We start from the raw sequence: 26,272 nt of genomic DNA, 5'->3' as shown, positions 1-26,272 counted from the left end.
ATACAGCTTCTCCCTCCCATTCCTTTCCAGCTCAGTTGTCTGATCTCTCCTCCTATGCACCTGGAGTTTGGCTCGCTACAGCAGGCAGGAAGGTGATGTGGATGAAAGGATCAAGACTGCCATTCACTTGTCACAAAGGACACTTTCTATCAGCTAACTAGCAGTTGGCATTGCCCAATACTAGTAGTTTTAACCAACGGATTCCAGCTAAACGAAACTGACTTTCACCAACTGGGAAGTTGGTTTTGTAAATCCATTTACAAAATTACAGCCAATTGCATCAGGCTGCCAGAAAGAATTTCAAGGATCTGCAAGTTCCTTTTCTGAAGTCTTGTCAGTCTGGCGGCTAAGATTGAAAAGAGTACTGGAAGATGGAGGATGAAGATGGGTACATGGCTATAGAGCCAGCCACCCGGGACACGTACCCAAGACCACCTCTCAAGAAAACCAAAGGTACATGTACTTGATTTTGAAATGTCCACTCTTTTTCTTTAAGGAGAGCAGCCACTGTGACTAAAAAGGAAGTTTCTTAAAAGGAAGCCTGTAGGTTTGATTTGGAAGGAGTTTGCAGTGAACTTTGTGCATGCGACTTTTTCTTCTTCTTCTGTTTTAGTGTGTGCAGTTGTCCACAGAATAGCTGATAATGTGCAATCTGAAAATGTGAGCCGGGGGTTAGACACAATAGATATGTGTGCCTGTTAGGCACTTAAGAGACAGGCAATGTCAGGGAGAGCATGTACACAGATTTTATAACGGTAGAATGTGCTCAGTTTCCATACTTAAACTGTCCAAACCAGGCATCCCCAAACTTCAGCCCTCCAGATGTTTTGACTACAATTCCCATCATCCCTGACCACTGGTCCTGTTAGCTAGGGATCATGGGAGTTGTAGGCCAAAACATCTGGAGGGCTGCAGTTTGGGGATGCCTGGTCCAAACCATATTAAAAACCTCTCTCTCTCTCTCTCTCTCTCTCTCTCTCTCTCTCTCTCTCTCTCTGCCAGAACCTCCTCTACTGCACCCTCATTTCTGGGCAGGTCATGTTTCATTGCACCCTAATGCAAATACCCTTAAAGTACAGTGGTGCCTCGCTAGACGAATTTAATTCGTTCCACAGGTCTTTTCTTATAACGAAAAATTAGTCTAGTGAATCCCATAGGAATGCATTGAAAAATTTTTGAATTTTTTTGTACCACTTTTTTGTTCCTGCTAGTTACTGTACTAACAGCTAGTTGCTGTGATAGATATGAACTACTGGCTCCTCTGGCCCTATTGATACAGGGCGTGAGCAAGGAGCAAAGCATGATTTGAGCCCCTTCCTTCTTTCCTTCCTTCCTTTCTTTTTAGTGTGTGGTGTATGATGGGGAATGTAAGCAATTAAAATAATAGACCTCTTTGCACTAGATGTGCTTGTGATATTTTCTGAGGACAGCTTCCTCTACTTGGAAATTGTAACGTTTGAGCCTCTGAGACACAAAATGGAAGCCAGTCCAGGTTCAACTGTTGCTCAAGAGCAAATACCTGCACACCTGCAGCTGCTCGAGATACACTTAGATACATATCCCTACATTATTATTATTATTATTATTATTATTATTATTATTATTAAAAAATCCTCATTGATGTCAGCTGAACACATGGAATTCCGCTTCCATGTGTGGATCTCCATTGCTGGTTTTCTTCCACAGAGCAATGAAGTCATTGGATCCCTGTGGTCTCAGTTGCTGCTTAGTACCAGATTCAGTAACAGCCGCAGTGCACACTCAGTAGTGGTGGTGGTGGGGGTGGGGAGCAGCCAGTGGTTCACCACAAACTTTGAATTCCACAGATCCATCCTCCAATCTTCTCTGGTGGAAAATTGGTCTTGGCATTTCACTGGCGGGAATTGTTGCTTTGACACTGGCTTTGATCATTCTCACTCTTCCAGGTAAGTAACCCCTGTTCTGACCATCCTGGTTTGTATGGGGACTTCCTCATGCTATTGATACTGTTGCTTTCATGCAATAAATAAGGCAGAGTTCCTATTCATTTGCTGAACAGGAATCAAGCATTTGCTCCCTTGGTCCTCTTGCAGGGATATTGCATTTGTCCAGTCTCCCTTGCAGAACAGTTTCCGTCTGCAGTGCTTTCTGCCCTTTCTTTCTGCAGGGAAAAGCCTAGATGGCTTCAGATGCCAGGAAGCAGAGTATTATTCATATTGGGGTGGGTGGGTGGGTGCTTCTCTTCCATCTGCCAGCCCCACAGTCCACCTGCTGTTCCTTTTGTTCCCTCCCTTTGGAGCCGGCTTCTGCATCCTGGTGCTGTTGATTTCCAAATTTCACCAGCCCAAATTCCAGCATGGCCAAAGGTCTGAAATGATGGGAGTTGTGGTCCAGAAGCATATTGAAAGCAACAGATTGGGGAAGGAGGGAAGAACCTAGCCAATGTTATCAGCTGCCTGCGACCAGAAAGGATGTCATAAACTTTCCACTTACTCCATACACAATGTTTTGTTGTTGGTTTTTTGTTATAATGTAGATGTTTTATTGTAGGCCATTTTGGTGGCCAATATTGACTGAGAAGCAAGACAGATTAATATCCTTAATAAAGAAATAATTGCACGCCAAGGCCCCGGGCCCGTAGTTCCCTTAGATAATAAACACACGGACACAATTGTTTTAGGTTAATGGGATAAATTAGGCCACAACTTTATTGGTTACTGATGTGAGCGGGTTGGCTTAGGCTTGGGTGACACCTGGCTATATATTGACTCTTGCCCGTCTGCAGGGAGTCACACTAAGGGTAAACCACCTGTAGTGGGAGCCCTATGACATACATCAAATTGAGGCACCCCACGGGGTCCCTGTTGGGGTCGTGCCATGGCCCTAGCTCATGCCCAGGCTTCTGACAGGAACAACGCCCCACCCCCAATCCCTTTAACAGGATACTCTTATTGAGGAGGGGCATGCGGAGGCCACAACCTCCCCTCCCTGAAACAAAGGCTTACCCGATGCCTAACCTTACAAAGTTGTGAAGATTGCTACAAGGTAGGCGAAAACCAAATGGCTGCTGCCATTTGGACAGCCAGGGGCGTGACAGTGCAGGGAGTCGGAATGACGTGGGCGGCATCTAGGGTTGCCAGACTCAATAGACGACAGGACTTCTGTGCCTTTAATTGCCCTGCTCTCCTTTGAATCTGCAAACCTTAAAGAGAAACCAGCAGACCCTTTGTTTAATTTCAAAGCAAATGGTCTGCTGGTTTCTCTTTAAGGTTTCCAGACTCAAAAGAGAGCAGGGCAATTAAAGGCACAGACGTCCTGTCCTCTATTGAGTCTGGCAACCCTAGTGGCATCCCTCCACCACCTCCCCCAGCTGGGTCACCAAAGGTCCTGGATGCAGGGCTGCAACACCGCCCACTGCAGAAGGTGAGCAGATCTCTAAAACAACAATATTTTGTTGCGAAGGAAATGAGGCACTTTCCATTTACCCAGATGTAATATAAGTAACTCACAAGAGCTATTGGTAAACTTCATTTTGCTGAACTGAAAGTCTAACAGGAAGTAGGAAGCAAAGAATAAAAATAAAAAGGCTAAGTAGGGTAAGATTGGGACTGTACTTTGTACAAAGTCAGCATGCCTATTTCTTGCGGTTTGCTTGCTTGTTTGTTTTTTGTCCTGTTGCCCTTCATTGCTATCAGTTCTCTAAGCCACCATGTCTTCCAAGCTTCCCAAGGCTCTGTTCGAAGAAGCCAGGTGGCCTTGCCACATCCCGTGATCTACTCAGCACAACAATGTGACTCCCTAAACAGTAGTGCGTTGGAACGTCTCTCCAAACTCCCAAGATACGATTCATGCAAAGACACTTTTGCCTCATGTTTGCGTAAGTACGGTAGTTCTGTGGTGGGTGGGTGCGAATCAGATGCAGGAATCCTTTGATTCAAAAACACAAACATTAATGACGCTTCTTCACACAGTGAAATTCATTGCTCTGTGATGTGGCGATATCGGCCACTAGCTCAGAAGTCCAAAATCTTAGAGCAGCTTTCCCTATCTTTGTGCCCCCCATGTAGGCAACTTGTTAAAACAGCAGTGTTGAATAAAGCTAAAAACTGGGTACCAAGTTGTGGGAATCTTCAGGGTGGCAGGAGAGGATATATTGTTTAATAATATCCTTCCTAACTTGCATTAGCAAGTTTCTTTTACTTAACAGAGTGCATTCCCCTTTACACAGCAGAAAACTAGTTGCAAACTCGTGTGAGTTTCTTAAGACAATGTGCAATTCAATCTGGCTTGTCCAGATTGAAATATGTTCTAATATTTTCCTGGTAAGACCCCTTGAATCTCTCTGGAAAGAATAAAGACACCACAAAAAGAAAGTTTACTCAGGCAGAGCACAGTGTGATCCCTGAAGGCAGGGTTAAGACTTTAAGTTACAAGAACATACAAACAGGTTGTATATGCAGTTGGCAGTCTGGGAAGTTTGCCGGATGAAAGGAAGATGGAAAAGAGAGAGTGTGGCAGCATGCCTTGTCCTTTTACCGGGTCTGGAAAGGTCACGCCCACCCACTAGTCACATGCAAAGAAGAATGCTCCAGGCCAGAAGGAACAGGAAGTTTCAACTGGCTGGACCAAACATTCCCTTGCATGTCCACTAAAGCAAAACAAGGAATGTTGTACTTGACTGCTCTCAGTGGATTACATCCCACACAAGTAGCTTAAGATGACTGGCTTTTTTTTCTTTTCTTTTTTGCTGAAACTGGATGTGGTGCCAAGTGTGCATCCCTGTGAAGATAGTTCCACAGATGTGGTGCCGCCCGCCACCACCAAAGAGGTTCTTAGCCTGTTTGGCTCCTGCCTTGCTGTCATGACAGTGCCTTTGGGTTCAATCCCGGAATAGTAGACTCTGGAGAAAGAGGAGAAAGGTTAGGCAAGAACAGGTGGAACCCCTGTCTCCATTTGGTTCTGGTGTGAAGACACAACTTCCATCTCCTTCCCTTCCTGATGAGGAGAGTTGCCAGAATTTAGGGAAGACTCCGAGCAGTGCCTTAGGATGGCTATAATCAGGAATCAGGGTGAAGAGGCAGGTCCCATGCTCTCTCCCTGACCAGAGGCCACCTCAGGAGCTGGGAGAAGATGCATCCACCCAGAACCAGTGCCTGCTTACAGACCAGCAACTCACGCAGAGATGGAGACTTCTCAAGAGAAGGGGCTGTGCCTGCCTGGACTTTGAAGCTAGATAGGTTGGTGTGAACACCTTGCTGTCCAGGGAAGGGATAGTGCCAGCCTAAGCTGATAATAGGTACTGATCATCATAGAGATCATCTGAGCCTCCAGTGACAAGCTAAATCTAGGAGCTCCTCCAAGCAATGCACCTGTTGCTTCAGAGGGAACGCAACCTCATTCAGAAAAGGTGAACTTCCCAACTCCCAGACCTGGAAGCCACTCAACGTTAACATTAAACACTAAGAATTTAAACATACAGTCATACCTCGGGTTACAGATGCTTCAGGTTGCGTCTTTTCAGGTTGTGTCCCGCGCCAAACCTGGAAGTACCCGAAAGGGTTACCTCCGGGTTTCGGCGCTCATGCATGCACAGAAGCACTAAATCGTGCTCTGCGCATGCACAGAAGCACAGAATTGCAACCCGCGCATGCGCAGACGTGGCGCTGCAGGTTGCGAATATGCCTCCTGCACGGATCATGTTCGCAACCCAAGTGTCCGCCGTACATTTTGACTTGTGACCAGCAGCCAGTCAAAAAAAAAAAATGATAAAGAGTCGGCAAAATGTTTCATTCAGCTGATTCCATTCAACAACAACAACAACAACAACCATCACCACCACCACCACCACAACAACAACTTATTTAATTTATACCCCGCCCTCCTTGGCCAAGACCAGGCTCAGGACGGCTAACATCAGGTATAAAAACAATTTATCAAAATACAACTTAAAAACAGGATTAAAATACAACTTAAAATGCAGCCTCATTTCAGTGGAAGCCCAGATCAAAACTGTTTGGGGGGAGAAAATGTCAAATCTTCACCAAGGCCAACTATCCAGACTGGTCCTATGTGGGCCAGAAAAAAGCCAGGGAAGTCCCCAAATAGGGGATCCATGACAGAAGGAAAAGGAAAGAGGGGGAAGGGATCAGGCTGATCTAGTCTAACAGCTGTATTTTGGACCAATGACAGCTTCCACAGTTTCTGAAAAGACAGCTCCATGTGCAGCACATTGTAGAAGTTGAACATGTTAAAACTGTCATATAGTCTGTCTGGAAAAATGTAGGTTTCTGGCATTGTTCATTGGGTTTCCACTGCTACAAGAACATACTTAAATGAGCAGAATGTCTCTCCAGGGAGAACAAGGGACTCAGCTACATTAGTTTAAAGGGGGGTGCATTATAAATGCGTTATAACACTGACACCAAATGGCTCTGTACAGTTCGATCCTTCAGCAATGTGATTTTGCATTATGAGCTTTGCAACGCGTTTTCCTGAAACGTTTTTTTTTTAATGTGTCTAGATCCAGCCAACCTCAGCCTGTAAAAATGTTAGCCCAAGGTCACATGCATGTTTGTTTATAATTTTATGTTCTTCAGTGAGCTCAGTTTGACCCAAAACCTCATGATCTTCTTAACCTTTTCACATCTTCAAGGAACTCATGACTCATAGGACAACTGTGGGTTGCATATGATGGAAGTTGCAGCAAGAGTTGAATTTGTCACCAACTTACTCTGAAAATTCTACTGCCGTCATTAGTGTATGATGGCAGCTTGCTGAATCTTCCCTTAATCATAATAGGGCAAAATGCTGTTTTTAAAAAACAAACCCACTCAACTTTTAATATCAAACTTTGAAAATTTAAGTTACAGGTAGGTAGCCGTGTTGGTCTGACGTAGTCGAAACACACACACAAAAATTAAATTCCTTCTAGTAGCACCTTAGAGACCAACTAAGTTTGTCATTGGTATGAGCTTTCATGTGCTTTTGGTATGAGCTTTTTGGTATCTGAAGAAGTGTGCATGCACAGGAAAGCTCATACCAATCACAAACTTAGTTGTTCTCTAAGGTGCTTGTTGTTTGTTGTTGTTTAGTCGTGTCCGACTCTTCGTGACCCCATGGACCATAGCACGCCAGGCACTCCTGTTTTGCACTGCCTCCCGCAGTTTGGTCAAACTCATGTTCGTAGCTTCGAGAACACTGTCCAACCATCTCATCCTCTGTCATCCCCGGTCCCCTTCTCCTAGTGCCCTCAATCTTTCCCAACATCAGGGTCTTTTCCAGGGAGTCTTCTCTTCTCATGAGGTGACCAAAGTATTGGAGCCTCAGCTTCACAATCTGTCCTTCCAGTGAGCACTCAGGGCTGATTTCCTTCAGAATGGATAGGTTTGATCTTCTTGCAGTCCACGGGACTCTCAAGAGTCTCCTCCAGCACCACTGGAAGGAATTTTTTATTATTTTGTTTTGAAAATTCAGATTAATATGTTGAAAATCTTCCATATTTGACATTCCTAGAATGCGACAGCTCAGTCCATAGATCATTAGACTCTTAATCTCAGGGTTGTGGGTTTAAACCCCATGCTGGGCAAAAGAATCCTGCATTGCAGGGGGTTGGACTAGATGGCCCTTGTGGGCCCTTGTAACTCAATGATTCTATGAAAGTTTAATTCCAACCTTGTTGGTTTCCCTTCTTTTACTCGCAGGTGAACCTTCTGCCATCTGCATACAAGTGCCAAAGACCCCCATCATTGCAGCAGTCAATGAAACGGCGTTCATCCCCGTTGATGTCAAAGTCCCAAAGACTGACTGGGATTTTGTTGAAATCCAGTGGCACCACATCAAAGGAACGGGAGATGACTTTATCCTGAAACTTAACATGAGGTCATGCAGCCTAACCAGCAAGCCGCAGAAGTGGTGGCAGCGTTATTGCCACCTCTTTTATGAGGTGTTGCCGAAACATCGGAGGAGAGTGTCAGTCATGACGAACGCCTGGCTGGTCATCTGCAACGTGCAACCAGAAGATTCTGGGAGATATCAAATCACAGTGATATCCAACAACATGAAAGATGCATGTAGTTTTGTGAATCTTTCAGTGGCTGGAGGTAAGAGGAGGCAGAGAGGTGTATGGAGGTTTGGTACACTACAGCACAGACCTGTGCCTGGAAAAACACAGCACAAAACCATCCTGGGTGAGCCCAGAATTAAGTGGCAAAACTTTTTCCTGGTTTGCACCACTTCAGCCTGAAGGGTGGAGGGTGGGTATTTGAATTCTTCATCACATGGAGGTGGAAGGGAGAGAACCCTGAGCACAGAAATTGAGCACCACCAGGAGATTGTAATTGTGCTAGTTTTCTATGTGTGTCAGTTGTTGTTGTTTTGTAACATCTTTATTGAAAGCACAAAAAGTACATAACTGTATGTGCACCAAACATGGTGATACACAAACAAAAAGAGAAACAGAAACAGAACCCGTGCAGAAGGGAAAACAAAGGGGGGGAACCCCAAAATTGTATATTTTACAAGGTTGTTATTGTACTTCACCAGATCTTAACCTATTACAGTATTGGTAAGAAGGGATTCCAAATATCATTGAATTTGTCCATGGGAAGTCTGCGTTTCTATGCAAGTTGTTCGTATGTTGCGAGTTTGTATAAGTCTTCAATCCAATCGTAGAACGGAGACACATTTTTTATTTTTCCATTTCATCAGTATCAGCCTTTTTCCTATGGTAAGGGCACGGAGGGTCCACTCATATTGTCCTTTTGTAAAGTTCCATGTGCTGGGTATATAATTCAAGAGGATATTCTGCTCTGTAAATGTAAGGTTGTTCTGTACAGTTCTGTTGATGATTTCAGTTACCTTCTACCAAAATCTTTCAATATAGGACAATGAAAAAAAACGTGTTTTAGAGAAGCATTATACCTATTGCATCTCCAACAGTTACAGTAGATGTCTTAGATCAGGCATAGGCAACCTTGGCTCTCCAGATGTTTTGGAACTACAAGCCCCATGATCCCTGACCACTGGCCCTGTTAGCTAGGGATCATGGGAGTTGTAGTTCCAAAACATCTGGAGAGCCAAGGTTGCCTATGCCTGCCTTAGATAGCCCTTTTTAAAACAAACGTAATAGGGTTCACATAGGGACCCAGGTAGCGCTGTGGGTTAAACCACTGAGCCTAGGGCTTGCTGATCAGAAGGTCGGCAGTTCAAATCCCTGCAACGGGGTGAGCTCCCGTTGCTCGGTCCCAGCTCCTGCCCACCTAGCAGTTCGAAAGCACATCAAAGTGCAAGTAGATAAATAGGGACCGCTCCGGCGGGAAAGTAAACGGTGTTTCCGTGCGCTGCTCTGGTTCACCAGAAGCAGCTTTGTCATGCTGGCCACATGACCCGGAAGCTGTCTGCGGACAAAACGCCAGCTCCCTTGGCCTATAGAGCGAGATGAGCGCTGCAACCCCAGGGTTGGACACGACTGGACCTGATGGTCAGGGGCCCCTTTACCTTTAATAGGGTTCACACAAACTGGTTCTTGGAGGCAAGGAGCGGGGAACCTCGGTGCCAGAAAGCAATCAAGGTACACAAGCATAGTGCGTTTACACATCTGAGTAGCAGCTGGGGAGGGGACAGGCTTTTTTCCTCTTTTCGTCCTAGTGGTCTGTGGTGCAATATGAAATCTGTTTTGCATCTTACAGGGTATCATCTAATTAAGTGTTCATAACCTATTCCTTTCTCTGCACTTACAAGAACAAATGTAGAATGTGATAGTTCTGGTTCTGTGATCAAATGTACCATGCCTTTGTAAACCCTATAAATAAGACCTTTTTTTGTTGCTGTTCTTTTGTAGCCTACATAGAATACAGCCACAGATCTCATGAACTGGGGGCATGTAGCCTTGAAAAAGATATGGCAGATTTAACAAAGTACAAAATTCAGTACCAGAGTGCCATCTAGAATGGAACTGGTCTTTTGGGGAGCTTTGAGGAAGTCATTTTGCATTTCTTTTCCTCTAGAAAAGTGAATATATAGAAGGCGCTGAACATATCCACTGCCAGCGCTTCCTGCTTCAAATCTTAAGGCTGATCTCTTGCGCTTGCATGTTGAAATTAGGGTTCATGTTGAAATATGAAAATGTTGAAAATAGGGTTGCACCATGTTCATAGACTGCAAACGGGGCTCTCTCCTTTCTCATGATGTTTTCAGGGAGCCCTTGCAAGCTTTTCTTCCCATCCAGCATTGCTCTCACTCTAAATGGACTTCATGACAGTGCCATGTAACGGTATGAAGTTGGGCAGTGTGATGGAATTTGAAGCCAAATCAGGGTGATGACAATCATTCCAGCACCGTAAGGGAGGAAGGGAGAATGGCTCTGAGCAGGAACGGGACAGTGTACTTGCACCTCTGCCTGAAACATCTGAAGCAACTTTATGTTGAGTCAGACCATTGATCCATTTAGCTCAGCTTTGTCTACACTGACTAGATAACAACACCTGTCCGAAATCCTGGAGATCTGCTGCCAGTCAGTGTAGAAAATACTGAGCTAGATGGGCCAATGGTCTGGCTCTTATCCTCCTCTGCTATGCCCCTTTGACTCCAACCTTGTGAGTGATGATGTCCATGTTTTTTTCTTTTTTCCCTTTCAAATATGTTAGGAGATGGTGAAGGAAGCAGGCATCCATCACACTAATTGAAGATTGTCAGGAGAATTTCTCCAGCTGTTGTTGGGAGAGGTAAGTGACTATACCAGGCATAGGCAAACTCGGCCCTCCAGATGTTTGGGGACTAAAGCTCCCATCATCCCTAGCTAACAGGACCAGTGGTCGGGGATGATGGGAGTTGTAGTCCCAAAACATCTGGAGGGCTGAATTTGACTATACCTAGGGAAGCTTCTGGAGTTTTTGGCTTGTTTACTTGTCTGTTTTTTTCACCTTTAAAATTCCAGATCCTATAGTGCATTTATTGTATTTCAAACCTGAAACTAAAAACAAACAAAAATACAGCTAGAAGCTCAAGCAGTCCAGTCCACAACACCATATAATTTGAAGAATAAGTGATTTAAGTTCTCTTGAATTAATTGGGATAAATTCACTAATGCCATGCCAGACTTCACATTACCCAATCTTCACATCAGGCAACCTTTGCAATCCAGCTTGTGCACCAAAACAAAAACAAAACAAAAACCAGTCCTAGAATCCATTGTGTTAGACACTTTCAGATGACCCAGTTTCTCAGGACTTGACTCAAACATCATTGTGTTTGATTTTTGTATGGGGAAGGGAATCTGCTTGTTCGATGTAGCCCTAAATGCAGGGTATCTAGAAATCTTTTAATACATAGGACTGTTGCAGAAAGACTTTATTCCAGTTTATCACTCCATTCAAAGATCAAATTGAGGGGAGGACATTGAATGGTAAAAAATTGCAGCATTCAGCCCCCCCCCCCAGTATGATTCAGGTGGCCATCATGAGGAGGCAACTCATCTTTCATCCCCTTTGATAACTACACTTGTCTGATAGTTAAGATAGATTTTCTTCTTGTGCAATAGTTCTGTTCTTTTTTCTCTTCCGTAGCAAAAGAGGTAGCAGGTGGATCAACAGAACTAGATGAAACTTTATATCAAGCCAAACCAGACACAGTAAAATGAAGATGACAGCAACGCATGAATTCCTCTTCTCCAGCAGTCATTCTCAGAATTTGGCCATAAATGACCATTTTTGCTAGTCATGGGCGGGAGAGATTGGATCCAGTGTGACCCAGTGTGTACTAGTAACTGAGTTGGCCTTTGATCATGTAGAGTGGAATTCAAGCACCGTCAGCCTTCAGTGCCTAAGTCCCTAGCTGTCAGCCTCAACTGTAAAACAGGAGTAACAGTAAATTATCTCCATCATAAGTTATGAGTTTGTGAGAGCAACGCACAACAAAAACACTTAAATCTGGGACTGGCTAGTGGCTGAATGTTGGACACCTGGCATCCATATGTATGCTGCTTGACTTTCAGGACAGAAACATAAGTGGAATAAATGCATTTAAAGTAAACTGAATGCATAACTTTGCACACTAGTAGCCGTTTCGAAATTGCAAAGTCGCGCTATTATACAAAGCTCCCTATCTCAAACCATTGCTTATGTACCTTCTGCAAAAAGTGTAGTTATTTGGAAATGTTTCATTTGTGTTGCTCATTAGTCAGTTGCCTCAGCATAGTAACTAAGGCTGCAATTATAAACGCACCTTAACTGGAATTAAATCCCGTTCAAGTAATTGGGACTTTTTTTCTGAGCAGGCATGTATAGGATGGGACTGTAAGTGTACAAGCTGTCAGGAAGGCCCAAGTGAAAATCTTGTCCCATCCATTACTCATTAGATTTCCTTAGGTGGGCCTCTGTCACCCTCAGCACTGCACATGTAAGAATAACACCAGTCCTGAAAGACCTACATTGGCTCCCAGAACGTTTCTGAGCACAATTCAAAGTGTCGGTGCTGGCCTTTAAAGCCCTAAATGGCCTCGGCCCAGTATACCTGAAGGAGCGTCTCCACCTCCATCGTTCTGCCCGGACACTGAGGTCCAGCTCCGAGGGCCTTCTGGCGGTTCCCTCACTGCGAGAAGTGAGATCACAGGGAACCAGGCAGAGGGCCTTCTCGGTAGTGGCACCCACCCTGTGGAACACCATCCCATCAGATTTCAATAGGGTTGCCAGACTCAATAGAGGACAGGACTTCTGTACCTTTAATTGACCTGCTCTCTTTTGAGTCTGGAAACCTTAAAGAGAAACAAGCAGACCCTTTGTTTAATTTCCAAGCAAAGGTTCTGCTGGTTTCTCTTTAAGGTTTCCAGACTCAAAAGAGAGCAGGGCAATTAAAGGCACAGAAGTCCTGTCCTCTATTGAGTCTGGCAACCCTAGATTTCAAGGACTTTTAGAAGACATCTGAAGGCAGCCCTGTTTAGGGAAGTTTTTAGTGCTTGATGTTTTATCGTGTTTTTAATATTCTGTTGGGAGCCGCCCAGAGTGGCTGGGGAAACCCAACCAGATGGGCGGAGTATAAATAAACAAATGGTGGTGGTGTCTTGAAGCAGATAGTAAGATCTGGAAAAGAGTGGAAGGAGCTCAGAGAGCTGGAGTATCCCAGGGTGGGCTGCAGGGTGGAGGTGGCAGATTCCAGACAAGAGATCTCGGATTCCAAGGAGGGGCATAGCAGCGTAGGATATCTGGATAACAGTGAGATAACAGGGGAGTGTCCCACTGTGCTCCCTTCAGATATGCCTAGTCTACCTCCTCCTGTCACCCAAAATCCTTTGCCTTTAGGCGAAGCAGCTGAGAGTAATGTGGAGCCAGCCTCAATTCCACCTCCATCACCATTGACAGGGAAACTCTAGTGCTGGCGTGAACAAACCTCTTTTAGACAATGCAGAAGGAGGGATGCCCACTTGCTTGCCCAGTCCTGGGACACCAGCTGCCTGTCATGCAAATAGCTTTGTCTGCCCCACTCTTCAAAAGAAAGGTGTGGGGAGTGTCACTTGTTGGATCAGTGTTTTAGTTCGCGCTCAGCCATGCATTTAAACTCTCATGTACCTGTTAATTTCTACACTCTGTGCCTTGCCTTATGTACTTATGATCTGACCTAAAAATTAAAGCCTTTGGCAGAACTGGAGTTGGAAGTTCCATTTCTTCACCTGACAGGGAGGGCCAGGCCTATCCTATAGGTGTCTAAGCAGAAGTAAGGCCCATTAAAGTGAATGAGACTTACTCCCAGGCAACTATAGACTGCCATCCTATAGACAGCAGCCTGGGCAACCTCAGGCAACCACAAGCCAGATGCAGCCATCCAGGGCCAGATTTTCCTATCAGTCTTTGGGTCTCTCTCCAGGCCACACCCCTCACCAGACCTGTTCTGCACCTGCCTTAAGTGCCTTTGCATCTGACTGTAATATGTCCTTGAAATGCGGAAATGCTTCTTGGGTGCCTGGATGGAGAGATGAGGGACAGTATAGAAACCTCTGGCTTGTGCATGGCTGTTTTTTGAATGGCTATTATATGCTCTTCTGCACAGAAGGGACAAATCTATCAATGAATCATAGACTTCTAGAGCTGGAAGGGACCATGTGGATCATCTAGTTCACCCCACCACCACCACCGTGCAGAAATATTTTACCCAGCATGGAACTCGAACCCATGACCCTGATATTAAGAGTCTTGTGCTCTACTAACTAAGCACAAGTTTCTGTTTTTCTGAGCTTCTCTTTTTCCCATTCTTAAGTCCAGTTTGCCACATTTCTGGAGCATGCCCTTTTTTTAAAGTCCTCCAGGAAACACGTCAGCATTTAACACAATCATAATATACACATTTTTGCAAGGAAAAATATATTCATGTATGCATTTTTTTTAATGCATATTTCTCTCCCAGTATACTGGTACTTGTTTTTGTACGGCGTTTGGGTTGGAGAACTGTCTCCCAAAATTTCATACAATAGTGAATTTTGTAGGGTAGCTGTATTTCCGTTTGAATTTTGATGTGAGGATGGCAAATTAAGAAGGTTCACATTAAAATGCAGACCTGAATTTCTCCCCCCCCCCCATCCCTAGGTAGAAGTCACCTGTTGCTTCCCTTATGCGCACACTAATTAGCCTCTCAGGGCTGATTTCCTTCAGAAATCAGCCCTGAGTGCTCACTGGAAGGACAGATCGTGAAGCTGAGGCTCCAATACTTTGGCCACCTCATGAGAAGAGAAGACTCCCTGGAAAAGACCCTGATGTTGGGAAAGATTGAGGGCACTAGGAGAAGGGGACGACAGAGGACGAGATGGTTGGACAGTGTTCTCAAAGCTACGAACATGAGTTTGACCAAACTGCGGGAGGCAGTAGAAGACAGGAGTGCCTGGCGTGCTATGGTCCAGGGGGTCACGAAGAGTCAGACACGACTAAACGACTAAACAACAACAACAATTAGCCTCTGCTGACTGCAGCCCCTTTGCCCAGAGGCTCCTTACAACTAGGATACTACATGGTCTGGGAGTGAGTACCTAAAAATGGAAAGCGTAGTGCTGCTGGTCAACAAAAGAGGTTTAAAGACTGTCTCAAGGCAAATCTTTAAAAAAGGTAGTATAAACACTGACAACTGGGAAACACTGGCCTGCAAGCGCTCCAGTTGGAGAACAGCCTTTACCAAAGGTGTCATGGGCTTTGAATACACTCGATCTCAGGACGCAAGGGAGAAATGTGCAAAGAGGAAAGAACCTTTGGCAAACCCTCACCATGATCAACTCCCGCCTGGAAACCAATGTCCCCACTGTGGAAGGACGTGTGGATCTAGAATTGGCCTCCACAGTCACTTACGGACCCATTTTTTAAACCGTGTTTATGGAAGACAATCTTACTCGGCTACGAGTGATCGCCAAAGAGAAAGAGAAGAGACTGCTGGACTCAAAGAGATTTGCACTTCAGTAGGCATGCATAGGGTTAAATATTATTAAGCACTTCTAGTTTTGTTGGATTCAGCCCAGAATCTATCTCCATTCTTCTAACACTTGTGAAATAACAAAGTCAGTGTGGAAGAAAACACATTTAATTGTTTTTTACTCTGAGCAATTAGTTTACTGCACTGCCCCCAGTCTCAAGATAAGCCTCTCCAACAGAGAGTCAAGTTTGCTACCATATACAGTGTGTTGTTTTCCTCTCCCTTACTCTGTCTAAATCCCTGAGAAACCATTCTGCCTTAAAGCACTCATGTAGTTGCACATTAAGTTCCTTTCTTTTGCAGGCACTAATTTCTTTCTAATTGCTGTCATCATCAATTTCTTTCCTACTCACGGTAAGGGGCCCCAGCTGTTAAAAAAACAAAACCTCCACCTCCTTTGATGTTGACTTTGCTGGTAGAGATTAAGGCTGACTGGGGTTATGCACAACCCAGCAGCAACACCTACATTGTTTTCCGTTATCTTTCGACAGGGCTCTTTCTGAGTTTGCACCTGATGATTTTCATCAAGTTTGCTTGTGCTTTAAAAACCTAGAAAGTTAAATTGGCAGTTGTTGAAAAAACTGCAGGGAAAAGTGTGTGCAGTGGTGTCAGAAGAACACCAACCAGATTAACATTTTGAAAGCACTAAAATTCTGCTAAACTAAGGTTCTGCCCCCAAATCAGTTAGTTTGCACAAACTAATAAACGCTGGATTCTCTCTCCTCTCCGTCTCCTGTGTCTCATTGGCAAGATCCAGGAAGAACAGGTTTTAGACCTGCAACAACCCCATCATGTGAATTCAAACCGCCGACCTTACGATCTGCAAGCCCAAGTGGCTGTGTGGTTTAGACCCTGGGTGGTTTAGACCCTAGTAGTGCTGTTGCACTAGTCGTTAGTTTATGGCCTACATCAGGGGTTAGCAAACTTTTTCAGCAGGGGGCCAGTCCACTGCCCCTCAGACCTTGCGGAGGGCCAGACTATATTTCGAAAAAAATATGAATGAATTCCTATGCCCCACAAATAACCCAGAGATGCATTTTAAATTAAAGGACACATTCTACTCATGTGAAAACATGCTGATTCCCAGACCGTCCACGGGCCGGATTGAAAAGACGATTGGGCCGCATCCGGCCCCCAGGCCTTAGGTTGGTCACCCCTGGCCTACATATTTGTTCCATTTTTGTATTTCTTATGCAACTCAAGGTGGTGTATGCAGACATCCCAAGTGTCGTCCTTTCAGGTTTACCACACCTATCAGCCAATCACCCATTCCCACCACCCTTCTGAGTTATACCCCTCCCCACCCTCTGACTATTCAAAAGGGTCTGGTGAGTTCAGTTTCAGTGTATCTGAAGAAGTGTGCATGCACATGAAAGCTCATACGAATGACAAACTTAGTTGGTCTCTAAGGTGCTACTGGAAGGATGTTTTTTTTATTTTCTTTCAGACCCAGTCCTCCTTAGCATGGTTGCTCTGTCAAATGTCCCTCAGACCACAACCTGAGACTTGCCACAGTGGAGACAGTCTGCTCATTTTGGCACCACTTATCTCCACTTCTACTTTTCTATGCCTCTGTCCTCATCAAAACAATGAAAGGATGTTTCACTTCACTTCCCCCAGCTTCCCCTTTCTTCAAGCATGCGGACCAAACAAACCCACACACTGGAAGGAACGAGCTGTTTCTCAAAGTGCAGGTTGGACGCTACATTTACCCGCAGGAAATTGAGGCCTAGAGAGTAATCTAGGGCAGCCTCAAAGGTAGTCAGCAGTTGAGGGAAACAGCAACTCTAGGAAAGTTGACATGGACGAAGCACCTTTTCTTTCTCCCTGAAGAAAGAAAAGTTCCTAATTCCTGTCAGGCACAAAGTAACTTTGAATGACTTCATTCGAGATATTACAGCATTTCTGGTGGGTTGGAAGCTACATGTGGGCCTTGGGCCATTTTCAGGTGTGTCACAGTGCCATGGCCTACCCTACAGTGCCTCCTCAACCCGTTCTACCTCCTAGCCATCCCACAGCCTTTTTGTTGGAGCAATGGCAGCACCAACAACTCCTTGAATGCTGAGTAAAGGAGGGTGGGAGCCAGAGAAGTTGGCGGAGGGTCAGGGATGGGGAGAAAGGTCTCCTTCCTATGAAGAAAAATGTCCAGAGGAGATGTTGAAGAAAACTAGGGGGAAATGTTAATATTTGATATACGGTAACCATCATCAATAGGGATGCGGGTGGCGTTGTGGGTTAAACCACAGAGCCTAGGGCTTGCCAATCAGTAGGTCGGCGGTTCAAATTCCCATGACAGGGGGAGCTCCCGTTGCTCGGTCCCAGCTCCTGCCAACCTAGCAGTTCGAAAGCACGTCAAAGTGCAAGTAGATAAATAGGTACTGCTACAGCGGGAAGATAAACGGTGTTTCCGTGCGCTGCTCTGGTTCGCCAGAAGCGGCTTTGTCATGCTGGCCACATGACCCGGAAGCTGTACGCTGGCTCCCTCGGCCAATAATGAGAGATGAGTGCCGCAACCCCAGAGTTGGTCACGACTGGACCTAATGGCCAGGGGTCACTTTACCTTTACTTTTAATCATCATCAATAAATCAGGTGGAAACAGAAGAGAAGTGAGGAAAGTTGTTACAGGAGGAAGAAATGAAGATAAAAGGACAAGGGAGGATGTATGGAAAAAACTAGAAGTTTGGGTGTGGTGGTGGAATAAGAATCACATTCCCTCCAGAGCAAATGCCTCCATTTAACCTGAGGAAAGCTGAGCTATGCACAGAACTCCTTACCACAAGGAAGAATTTAACAATTTCCAATGATGGAGTGGTGTCTGTAATTTCCACCTGGTTCTGTGAAACTCGTCCTGCATCAGCCGCCATTTCGTGACCAGCTCTGTCCCTGCAACGCCATTTTGTGATTGCTGAGCCTCAATCACTTTCAGTCATTTCAAGGGCCTGGGAGCACTTCGTTAGAGAATCCCCGTGTTAGTGTATAAAGAACTAAAAGGCCTAGGACAAGGTTAGCTGGAGGGCTGCCTTGCACTTTATTCACTGGCCAGATCACTGTGATCATCTAGAATAGCCCTCTTGACTTTCCCCACAGATATACTGTATATTATTCATTTAGTTTCTCCATGAACTAAAGCTTTTAGTGCTGCGGCACCAGTCCTTTGAAACACTGATACAATGGGCCACTTACAATTGCAGTATTTTGTCACCTGCTGAAAACTTTTCTGTTTCAGCAAGCATTTATAGAGACTTGAATTTTTTTTTAGCATTGGTCATTTGTTCTGTATTTTCTGATTTTATAATTTCATGGTTCTTTGATATTTTTACTGTACACTGCACCATACAATTAGCAGTTCATTACTATTCTTAAGAATAGTACATAGAATTCTGCTTTTTCCGTTGCCCCCCATCCGCTCCCACCAGTTACCAGTTATTTGTGCTGCAAAACCTTTTTTTTTTTAACACTTTGCAAAGCTTCAGAAGAGACTTGTCAACATTCGCAGCCTGTTTATTTGCCTCTACTGCGGTAAATAACTGTTATAAAAAGGAACAGCAACACCCCCAAAGTGTGGGCCTCCGGATGTGACCCTAATTGAGAAAATGTATCTCATTTTTGTTCTGAATTATAGTACTCAAGGGCCAGTCCTACCCTTAGGCACCTCAAGTAGCTGATTTTTGCCTGGAAAGAAAGGGTAGCAAATTGCTAGTTATTTAATTTGCCGTCATTTTATTTTCTTCCAGGGAGAGATACTTGTGGGATTTTCTGCCTCAGGTGCCAATATAACTTGGCTGGCTTTCAGAAAGATGCACCTTGCCTCAGTGGTGTGTGTGTGTGTGTGTGTGTGTGTGTGTGTGTGTGTGTGTGTTTGTGTGTGTGTGTGTGTGCCAGCCATTTGCTGCTTCGCCTCAGGCAGCAAAATGAACTGGACAAGGCCTGACCAAGAATGAGGTGCTGTTTAAGAACTTGCCATTCGTGTGTTGCCATTACTGTAAAATAAATACAGTGGTACCTCGGGTTACAAACGCTTCAGGTTACAAACGCTTCAGGTTACAAACTCCGCTCACCCAGATATAGTACCTCAGGTTAAGAACTTTACCTCAGGATGAGAACAGAAATCGTGCTCTGGTGGTGCGGCAGCAGCTGGAGGCCCCATTAGCTAAAGTGGTGCTTCAGGTTAAGAACAGTTTCAGGTTAAGAACGGACCTCTGGAATGAATTAAGTTCTTAACCAGAGGTACCACTGTATATGGGTTTCCAAGTGGGGAATGCGGCCCTCCCAAGCTGTTGGAATCCAACTCAAACCAGCTGCCCCCAGCTTACATGGCACATAACCAGAGATTATTGGAGTTGCAACCCTGAAATGTCTGGAGGGTCACAAGTCCATCTCCTGGCATTTAGGCAACTGGCTTTTGCGTGTGTAGACCCTTTAACCTTCCCCAAATAAATTCAGACAAGACTCAAATTTTTGGTTTGTTTTTTGGCAGAATTTAGGCCACAACTTGATTACAATCAAGTGAGTGGTTGCATAGGCTCTGGTTCGACTAGCTCCCTGCACCCTTGCAGGCAGTGCTGACCCAGCCTTGAGTGACACCCGGCACAGTGGAAGGCGGGGTCAAGCCAGTCCACCAGCCAGATGCCCCCCCCCCGGACTCTGGCTCAGGGCACAACCCCTCTCAGGGTTGACCAACCAAGAGTCCCAGGACCGCTCTGCCACCCCTATCACCTGAAACCAGAGCCTATCCACAACCTTACAAGTTGTGACGATTTGCTACACGGCAGGCGAAACCCAAATGGCACCAGCCAATCAGCCAAGTGGGGAAAATTCTTGCTGTGCCCCTGTCCCAATGACAGACAACATACGACGGCATAGCAAGGTCATGTGTGCAAGCACTAAATATAGGGAGAGGTGGGCGGGTGTTCCGATGCACTGGCCCCAAAGAGAAAGCTCAGGGACATGTGCATGGGCTTAAATAGAGGTCCCTCGATACAAATTTGCTGGCATCCCATTGGTCTGATTGCACCCAGCATCGAGGGACCTCCAATAGGGTGTTGTGGCCATCCAAACGTTCCCACCCACAACACAGGGTCTGGTTGCCAGGTCACACCGCAACACATGCCCTCTTGTTGGGGAGGACCTGGTTAATGAAATGAAAGCACACAAAGGTTTTAAAAGAAAGTAGTGGACTTTTGACTTCAGTGTCCTTCTTGACCACAACAGCAGAGGCCATAGATGCGCAAGGGTCTTTCTCGACTGCAGCTACTTTCTTTAATGTTTCTCCTCCTCCTCCTGTAAGCACAGATGAATATAACCGCAACTGTACTTGGGGAAGAAGGGATATCATTTAGCTGCTGTCACACAAAAGGGAGTTGATATGTAAGCAAGATAACATGAGCAGCTCAGTTTCCGTGAGTTTTACGTGGGTGTGAAGAAAGCTTCTCACTCACATATAGTTCTACTCTCCAGAGTGACAGTTCAACATGGATGGAGCAGTTGTCTATGCAGACATAAAATTACCTGAAGTTTCCCCATGCGGAAGAAACTTAGATTCAGTTCAGAAGCCAGGTATGTTGAGTTGATATCGGCGAATTATCTTGAACTGCTTGTGCAAGACGTAAGGGGTTGAGGTTAGGACCAGTTAAAAGCTGACGTAGGAGGGCCATGTGGCCCAGGCCTCAAATGCAGGCACACATTCGTGTTTTGGCAATTGCAAAGTTTTGCCTTTTTTTTTTATTGCATGGCAAACCAAAATGTGGCACTGTCTCAGCTTACAGCTGTACATTTAAGTGAATAAGTGGTGTGATTTAGTAAAATTCCTTCCTTCCTTCCTTCCTTCCTTCCTTCCTTCCTTCCTTCCTTCCTTCCTTTCGTCATTTTTCTTTCTTTCGTTCCTTCTTTTGCTAGATAATATGAATTATGCCATGTTGAAAAGTTTTTAAAAGTTCCTAAATATTATGCTTTGATGGTGTTTCCTGCTTGGCAGGGGGTTGGACTGGATGACCCTTGTGGTCTCTTCCAACTCTATGATTCTATGATTCTATGATTAAATATAAAATACGTCCATTCTGATGGCACAAGAGCAGACCATGGGGAATGTGTCCTCTATTCAGCAGGTATTTTTGTTCGGTGCCTTGTTTTGTTTTTCTGCGTCGACATTTCTTACATTTTTATTGTAACTCAAAAAGCTCAAAGTGGGCCAGGCCTCGCCGGATCTGTCAGGGGGCTCGAAATCAGTTTACAGAAACATGTTGTCCTTTTCCGCCTCAGTTAGAGCAGCTTTACGCAAACTGAAGGAAGAAATGGGAGAAAATGTAACACTTTCTCACCATGTTTCTGAAGTGGTACCCGCAAAAGGGGATGAGCAAGGTGTTTCTGCATCTGAAGTATGGGACAAAGACTTGCCGCATTATTTGCTTCTGATTCTAAAGAGAATTGGGATAATCTGTGGATAATCCCTTTGCGGTCGGCCAACACATTTTGACTGAGGTGCTGTAGTGAATTTTTGTTCAGTCTCACATGTAAAGAAATGAAGCAATAATTCCCCGTATCCATTTGATATGGTTAGGATTGTATGGCTCCCTCATGCACTTTCTTGAAATGTAAAGGACTGGTGAACAGGAACTTTGGAGAACTTGTGCCACTTCAACAGATGACCTGATACCGTAGAAGTTCATGTGATTATATATATATATCCTGCCGAGAACAGATCGGCATGAGCATAACACCAATTTTTGTCTTCCTGTGGTTTTTTCATGTGCAATTTAAGATACTTGTTATTATCTACAAACTGGGACCCGAACATATTTGCATGGGAGTATTTTCACTCTTGTGAATTCATCTAAAGTTGTTAGAATTTCCAGGAAGACTTGGCAAAAGGTGGCATCTTTTGGGGATGTTAGGGACACAGGTGGCGCTGTGGGTTAAACCACAGAGCCTAGGGCTTGCTGATCAGAAGGTCGGCGGTTCGAATCCCTGCGACGGGGTGAGCTACCGTTGCTCGGTTCCAGCTCCTGCCAACCTAGCAGTTCGAAAGCACGTCAAAGTGCAAGTAGATAAATAGGGACCGCTACAGCGGGAAGGTAAACGGCGTTTCCGTGTGCTGCTCTGGTTCGCCAGAAGCAGCTTTGTCATGCTGGCCACATGACCTGGAAGCTGTACGCCGGCTCCCTCGGCCAATAACGCGAGATGAGCACCGCAACCCCAGAGTCGGTCACGACTGGACCTAATGGTCAGGGGTCCCTTTACCTTTACCTTTATTGGGGATGTTAAATTGATGGTAATGGAAGCAGAATAATCTCTCTCTCTCTCTCTCTCTCTGTGTGTGTGTGTGTGTGTGTGTCGTGCACACACACACACACACACCACACACTCCTGTACAGTATCTACTTTCTGGACCTCTCTTCCAGATACTGCCCCTCTGAGCAAATCTCTACCTGCCTTTAGAAGGCATGTGGAAACATTTACATTTGCGTGTGCGTGGTGAGCTGGTTTGTGCTCTGTTGCTTGAAAGATTTATTTTTGTGGTTGACGCTGCTGTGATTTTGCTGAATTTGGTTTTATGTATTTTGTTGTACATTGGCTCTGGAGTTTCTGAGGAATGGCAGCTGAGAAACAAATGCCTTGCTGCTATTTACTTACTTACTTGCTTGCTTGCTCGTTGATTTTCTTATGTATTTCTATGCCACATAGGTCAGTTGGTAGGAGCATGGGACTCTTAATCTCAATGGTGTGGGTTTGAGCCCCACATTGGGTGAAAGATTCCTACATTGCAGGGGGGTTGTACTGGATGGTCTTTGTGGTCCCTTCCAACTCTAGAATTGTGTGGTTCTGGCCAAGGGATATCTAAAACGGCTCACAAAATAACCTGAAAACAAGTACAATAAAACCCAAACTGCACTAATCAGAGAACAAAATTAAGAAAAAAATGTATTAAAAAATGGCACCAGGCTTAATAAAGAAGGAGGGTGAAAAGGTGGGGGCAGCACTAAATGACCAAAGGAAGGAAAAGAAGAGACAAAGTAGAGGCGGCCCTACCATCAGGCAAAGTGAGAAAAATTGGTTAGCCTCAGGTGCCAAAATGCCTTGGGCTAGCCCTAGTTTAGGCAGTAGAGAGTACAGTACATTTTAGCATGTAGCTAAAGGATTCTGGGCACAATTCGATCCACTGGTAACTGTTGGAGGCTGGGCCCATTTCTTAGTGGTCTCATTTTGGCTCCATTCCTTCTCACCAGTTGAGCTCGCTATTGGAGGCAGTGGTGTTTTGCAGGCAAAGAGCCCCTGATTCATTCTCTGGCCAGGTAAAACCCCTACCTGCATATCATAAAAGCTGAACGCAGGCCTGCCTTGGAACATTATCCCCAATCTTTTCACCTGCGTTTTTGCAGAACACCAACTGTGCCCACGCTGGCATGGAATTATGCTGCAGGTTGGATGGGCTGGAAACATCATCCTGGTGGCGGCAGTGATAGTGATGGGAGTTTGGGGTAAGTATCATAACACGAGATTTGCACAAGACTTAATAATGAACTTCCCTGGAGCCCTGGGTGCCCGGGCACCCACAAAATTCCCCATGAAGGTGCCGGGCACCCACAAATTTTGGTGCCAGGGCCATGCATGCTGCATGGCACCCAGGGCCCCAGGCACCCACGATTGCAGGACCAAGCTGGCAATCCTGATTAAGTTGGACATTTTGTCTAGCAGAGGAAAGAGGGAGAATCAAACAACAAAGAACACAATCACCCATAAACTGATAGGATTATTTATTAAAGCAATGTAGCAGGGAGGTTCACAAAGAACCTACACATTGCACCTAGATAGCTAGATACAGTAGATAGATAGGCAGGCAGTGATGCAGACAGGCAGCAGGCAGGCAGGCAGACAGACAGACAGACAGACAGACAATCTGTCCCAAAGTTCTTTTTAACAAAGCCAGCCATGGGAGCCCCCAACTATGTGCATACAACTTGTATTTTGGATGGAGGTAGGTGGGAGCAGGGAATTGCTTAACCCTTTTCTCCTTGTTTCTTACTTCTCAAATTACCCCCTCCCTGCAGCTGCTTCCCCTTTTTAGTCTCTTCCCTTATAAGGGGGAAGCAGCCAGTGAAGGCAATTTTGAGTGAGGAAACAGTCAGAGGGGAAGACGTCGCTCAGTTCACTCACCGCCCCTCTGCGGAAGAATGCACCACCTGCAACTGATCTTTATTTATTTGTGGGGTTTTTTAAAAAGAAAGGTGGAGGAAAGCCACACAGAACAGATAAAAGTGGCCAATTTGATGTGGTAGGCAACCATTTCTGCCTCTAACTCACACACACACCCCGCCCCCGCACACACACTTTCCTCTGTCTTGAGGTTGTTTTCTCGCTGCCACTTCTGCCCTGGAGATATGCTTTTTAGAGCAACAGATAATGTTCTTATTTGAATTTTCAGTATTTTTTTAAAAAAGAAAGGAGTAAAAATATGACCAACGAGAATGTTTCTGCAAACTTGAATGATTTCAGAACTGGCTGCACTTGCTTGGCAGAGAACGGCCAGAGCATTTGCTTTGGGTGCAGAAGATCCAGATTTTCAGTTCCCAGCATCTCCAGGTAGAAGGGCTGGGAATGTCACCTGCCTGAAACCTACAAGCATTTTTTTTTTATGTTAACATAAGCTAAATGGGTGAGCACAGAATAGCCTGGTGTTGAATAGCTGGCTGTAGAGTCAGCATGCTCTTCAGCAGTGCAGTATAGTCCAGTCTTCAAACTTAAGCAGGGAACATTTTTGCTATGATTTATAAGAGACTGGCATGAAATACTTGAACACTGGGAATTTTCACTGCGGGAAGTCGAGCTGTTGCATTTATGGGTTCAGCCGATTAATTATTGGTTTTGGAAATTAACACTGCCTTGTTTTTAAATTATAAACATGCATGTATGGAAATCTGATGCAATAAACAATGAAAGTTGGACTAATAATAATAATAATAATAATAATAATAATAATAATAATAAATGCTCAGGGCGGCTAACACCAATAAAATTACAATAAGACATAAAAGAAAAGAAAAGAATTGATTAAAATACAGATTAAAATACAATATTAAAATTTAAAACGCAGCCTCATTTTAAGTAGTCCATAAATCCAAACCACGAGGGAGGACAACACAGGGGTCAGACTGAATCCAACCCAAAGGCCAGGCAGAACAGCTCTGTCTTGCAGGCCCTGCGGAACGATGACAAATCCCGCAGGGCCCTGGTCTCCTGTGAAAGAGCGTTCCACCAAGCTGGAGCCAATACTGAAAAGGCCCTGGCCCTAGTTGAGGCCAATCTAGCCACCTTATGGCTCAGGATCTCCAGAATATTGTTGTTTGTGGACCTTAAGGTCCTCCGCGGGGCATACCAGGAGAGGCGGCCCCGTAGGTACGAGGGTCCCAAGCCGCATAGGGCTTTAAAGGTCAAAACCAGCACCTTAAACCTGATCCTGTACTCCACCGGGAGCCAGTGCAGCTGGTAAAGCACTGGATGCATGTGATCTCGCGGCCGGGACCCTGTAAGGAGCCTCGCCGTGGCATTCTGCACCCGCTGGAGTTTCTGGGTCAGCTTCAAGGGCAGCCCCGCGTAGAGCGAGTTACAATAATCAAGCCTGGAGGTGACCATCGCATGGATCACTGTGGCCAGATCAGGGCGAGAGACTACATAACCTTTGTGGCCTATTCAGACTCTACAATTCTATTATTCTAACTGAGGCAAAAGCATCCTTCTTCTTTCAGTATTTTCAAGCTAGCCATGTTGACCAGGGGTCAGCAAACTTTTTCAGCAGGCGGCCAGTCCCCTGTCCCTCAGACCTTGGGGGGGGGTATATTTTGGAGAAAAATATAATAA

General features: G+C 45.1%; 1 protein-coding gene across 3 annotated transcripts; it reads left to right on the top strand.

Annotated features, from left to right (window-relative positions):
- The first annotated feature begins 46 nt into the window (after nt 1-46).
- Nucleotides 47-16,135, top strand: LOC118081058 (uncharacterized). 3 transcript variants are annotated; one of them, XM_035107193.2, is made up of 6 exons: nt 47-453; nt 1,827-1,925; nt 3,701-3,856; nt 7,680-8,078; nt 10,623-10,700; nt 14,550-16,135. In XM_035107193.2, the coding sequence occupies exons 1-5, from the start codon at nt 372-374 to the stop codon at nt 10,655-10,657; spliced, it is 771 nt and encodes a 256-aa protein (XP_034963084.1). In that variant the 5' UTR covers nt 47-371; the 3' UTR covers nt 10,658-10,700; nt 14,550-16,135. The 3 variants fall into 3 exon arrangements, with proteins under 3 accessions (XP_034963084.1, XP_034963083.1, XP_060127180.1); XM_035107192.2 differs by lacking the exon at nt 14,550-16,135 and adding an exon at nt 11,541-12,737; XM_060271197.1 differs by lacking the exons at nt 10,623-10,700; nt 14,550-16,135 and having other exon boundaries at nt 7,680-10,616.
- The last annotated feature ends 10,137 nt before the right edge of the window (nt 16,136-26,272 follow it).

Source organism: Zootoca vivipara, chromosome 2, assembly GCF_963506605.1.
Source record: "Zootoca vivipara chromosome 2, rZooViv1.1, whole genome shotgun sequence".
Classification (NCBI taxonomy): domain Eukaryota; kingdom Metazoa; phylum Chordata; class Lepidosauria; order Squamata; family Lacertidae; genus Zootoca; species Zootoca vivipara.
The sequence above is the reverse complement of the archived record's forward strand: the minus strand, read 5'-3'. Positions and strand labels throughout refer to the sequence as shown.

Bases quoted from the DNA above. Each gene is read 5' to 3' on its own strand.
- LOC118081058 (XM_060271197.1), top strand. From the start codon at position 372: ATGGAGGATGAAGATGGGTACATGGCTATAGAGCCAGCCACCCGGGAC. The intron at 1,926-3,700 runs GTAAGTAACCCC...ATGTCTTCCAAG, and splicing joins GATCATTCTCACTCTTCCAG to CTTCCCAAGGCTCTGTTCGA. The intron at 3,857-7,679 runs GTAAGTACGGTA...TTTTACTCGCAG, and splicing joins CACTTTTGCCTCATGTTTGC to GTGAACCTTCTGCCATCTGC.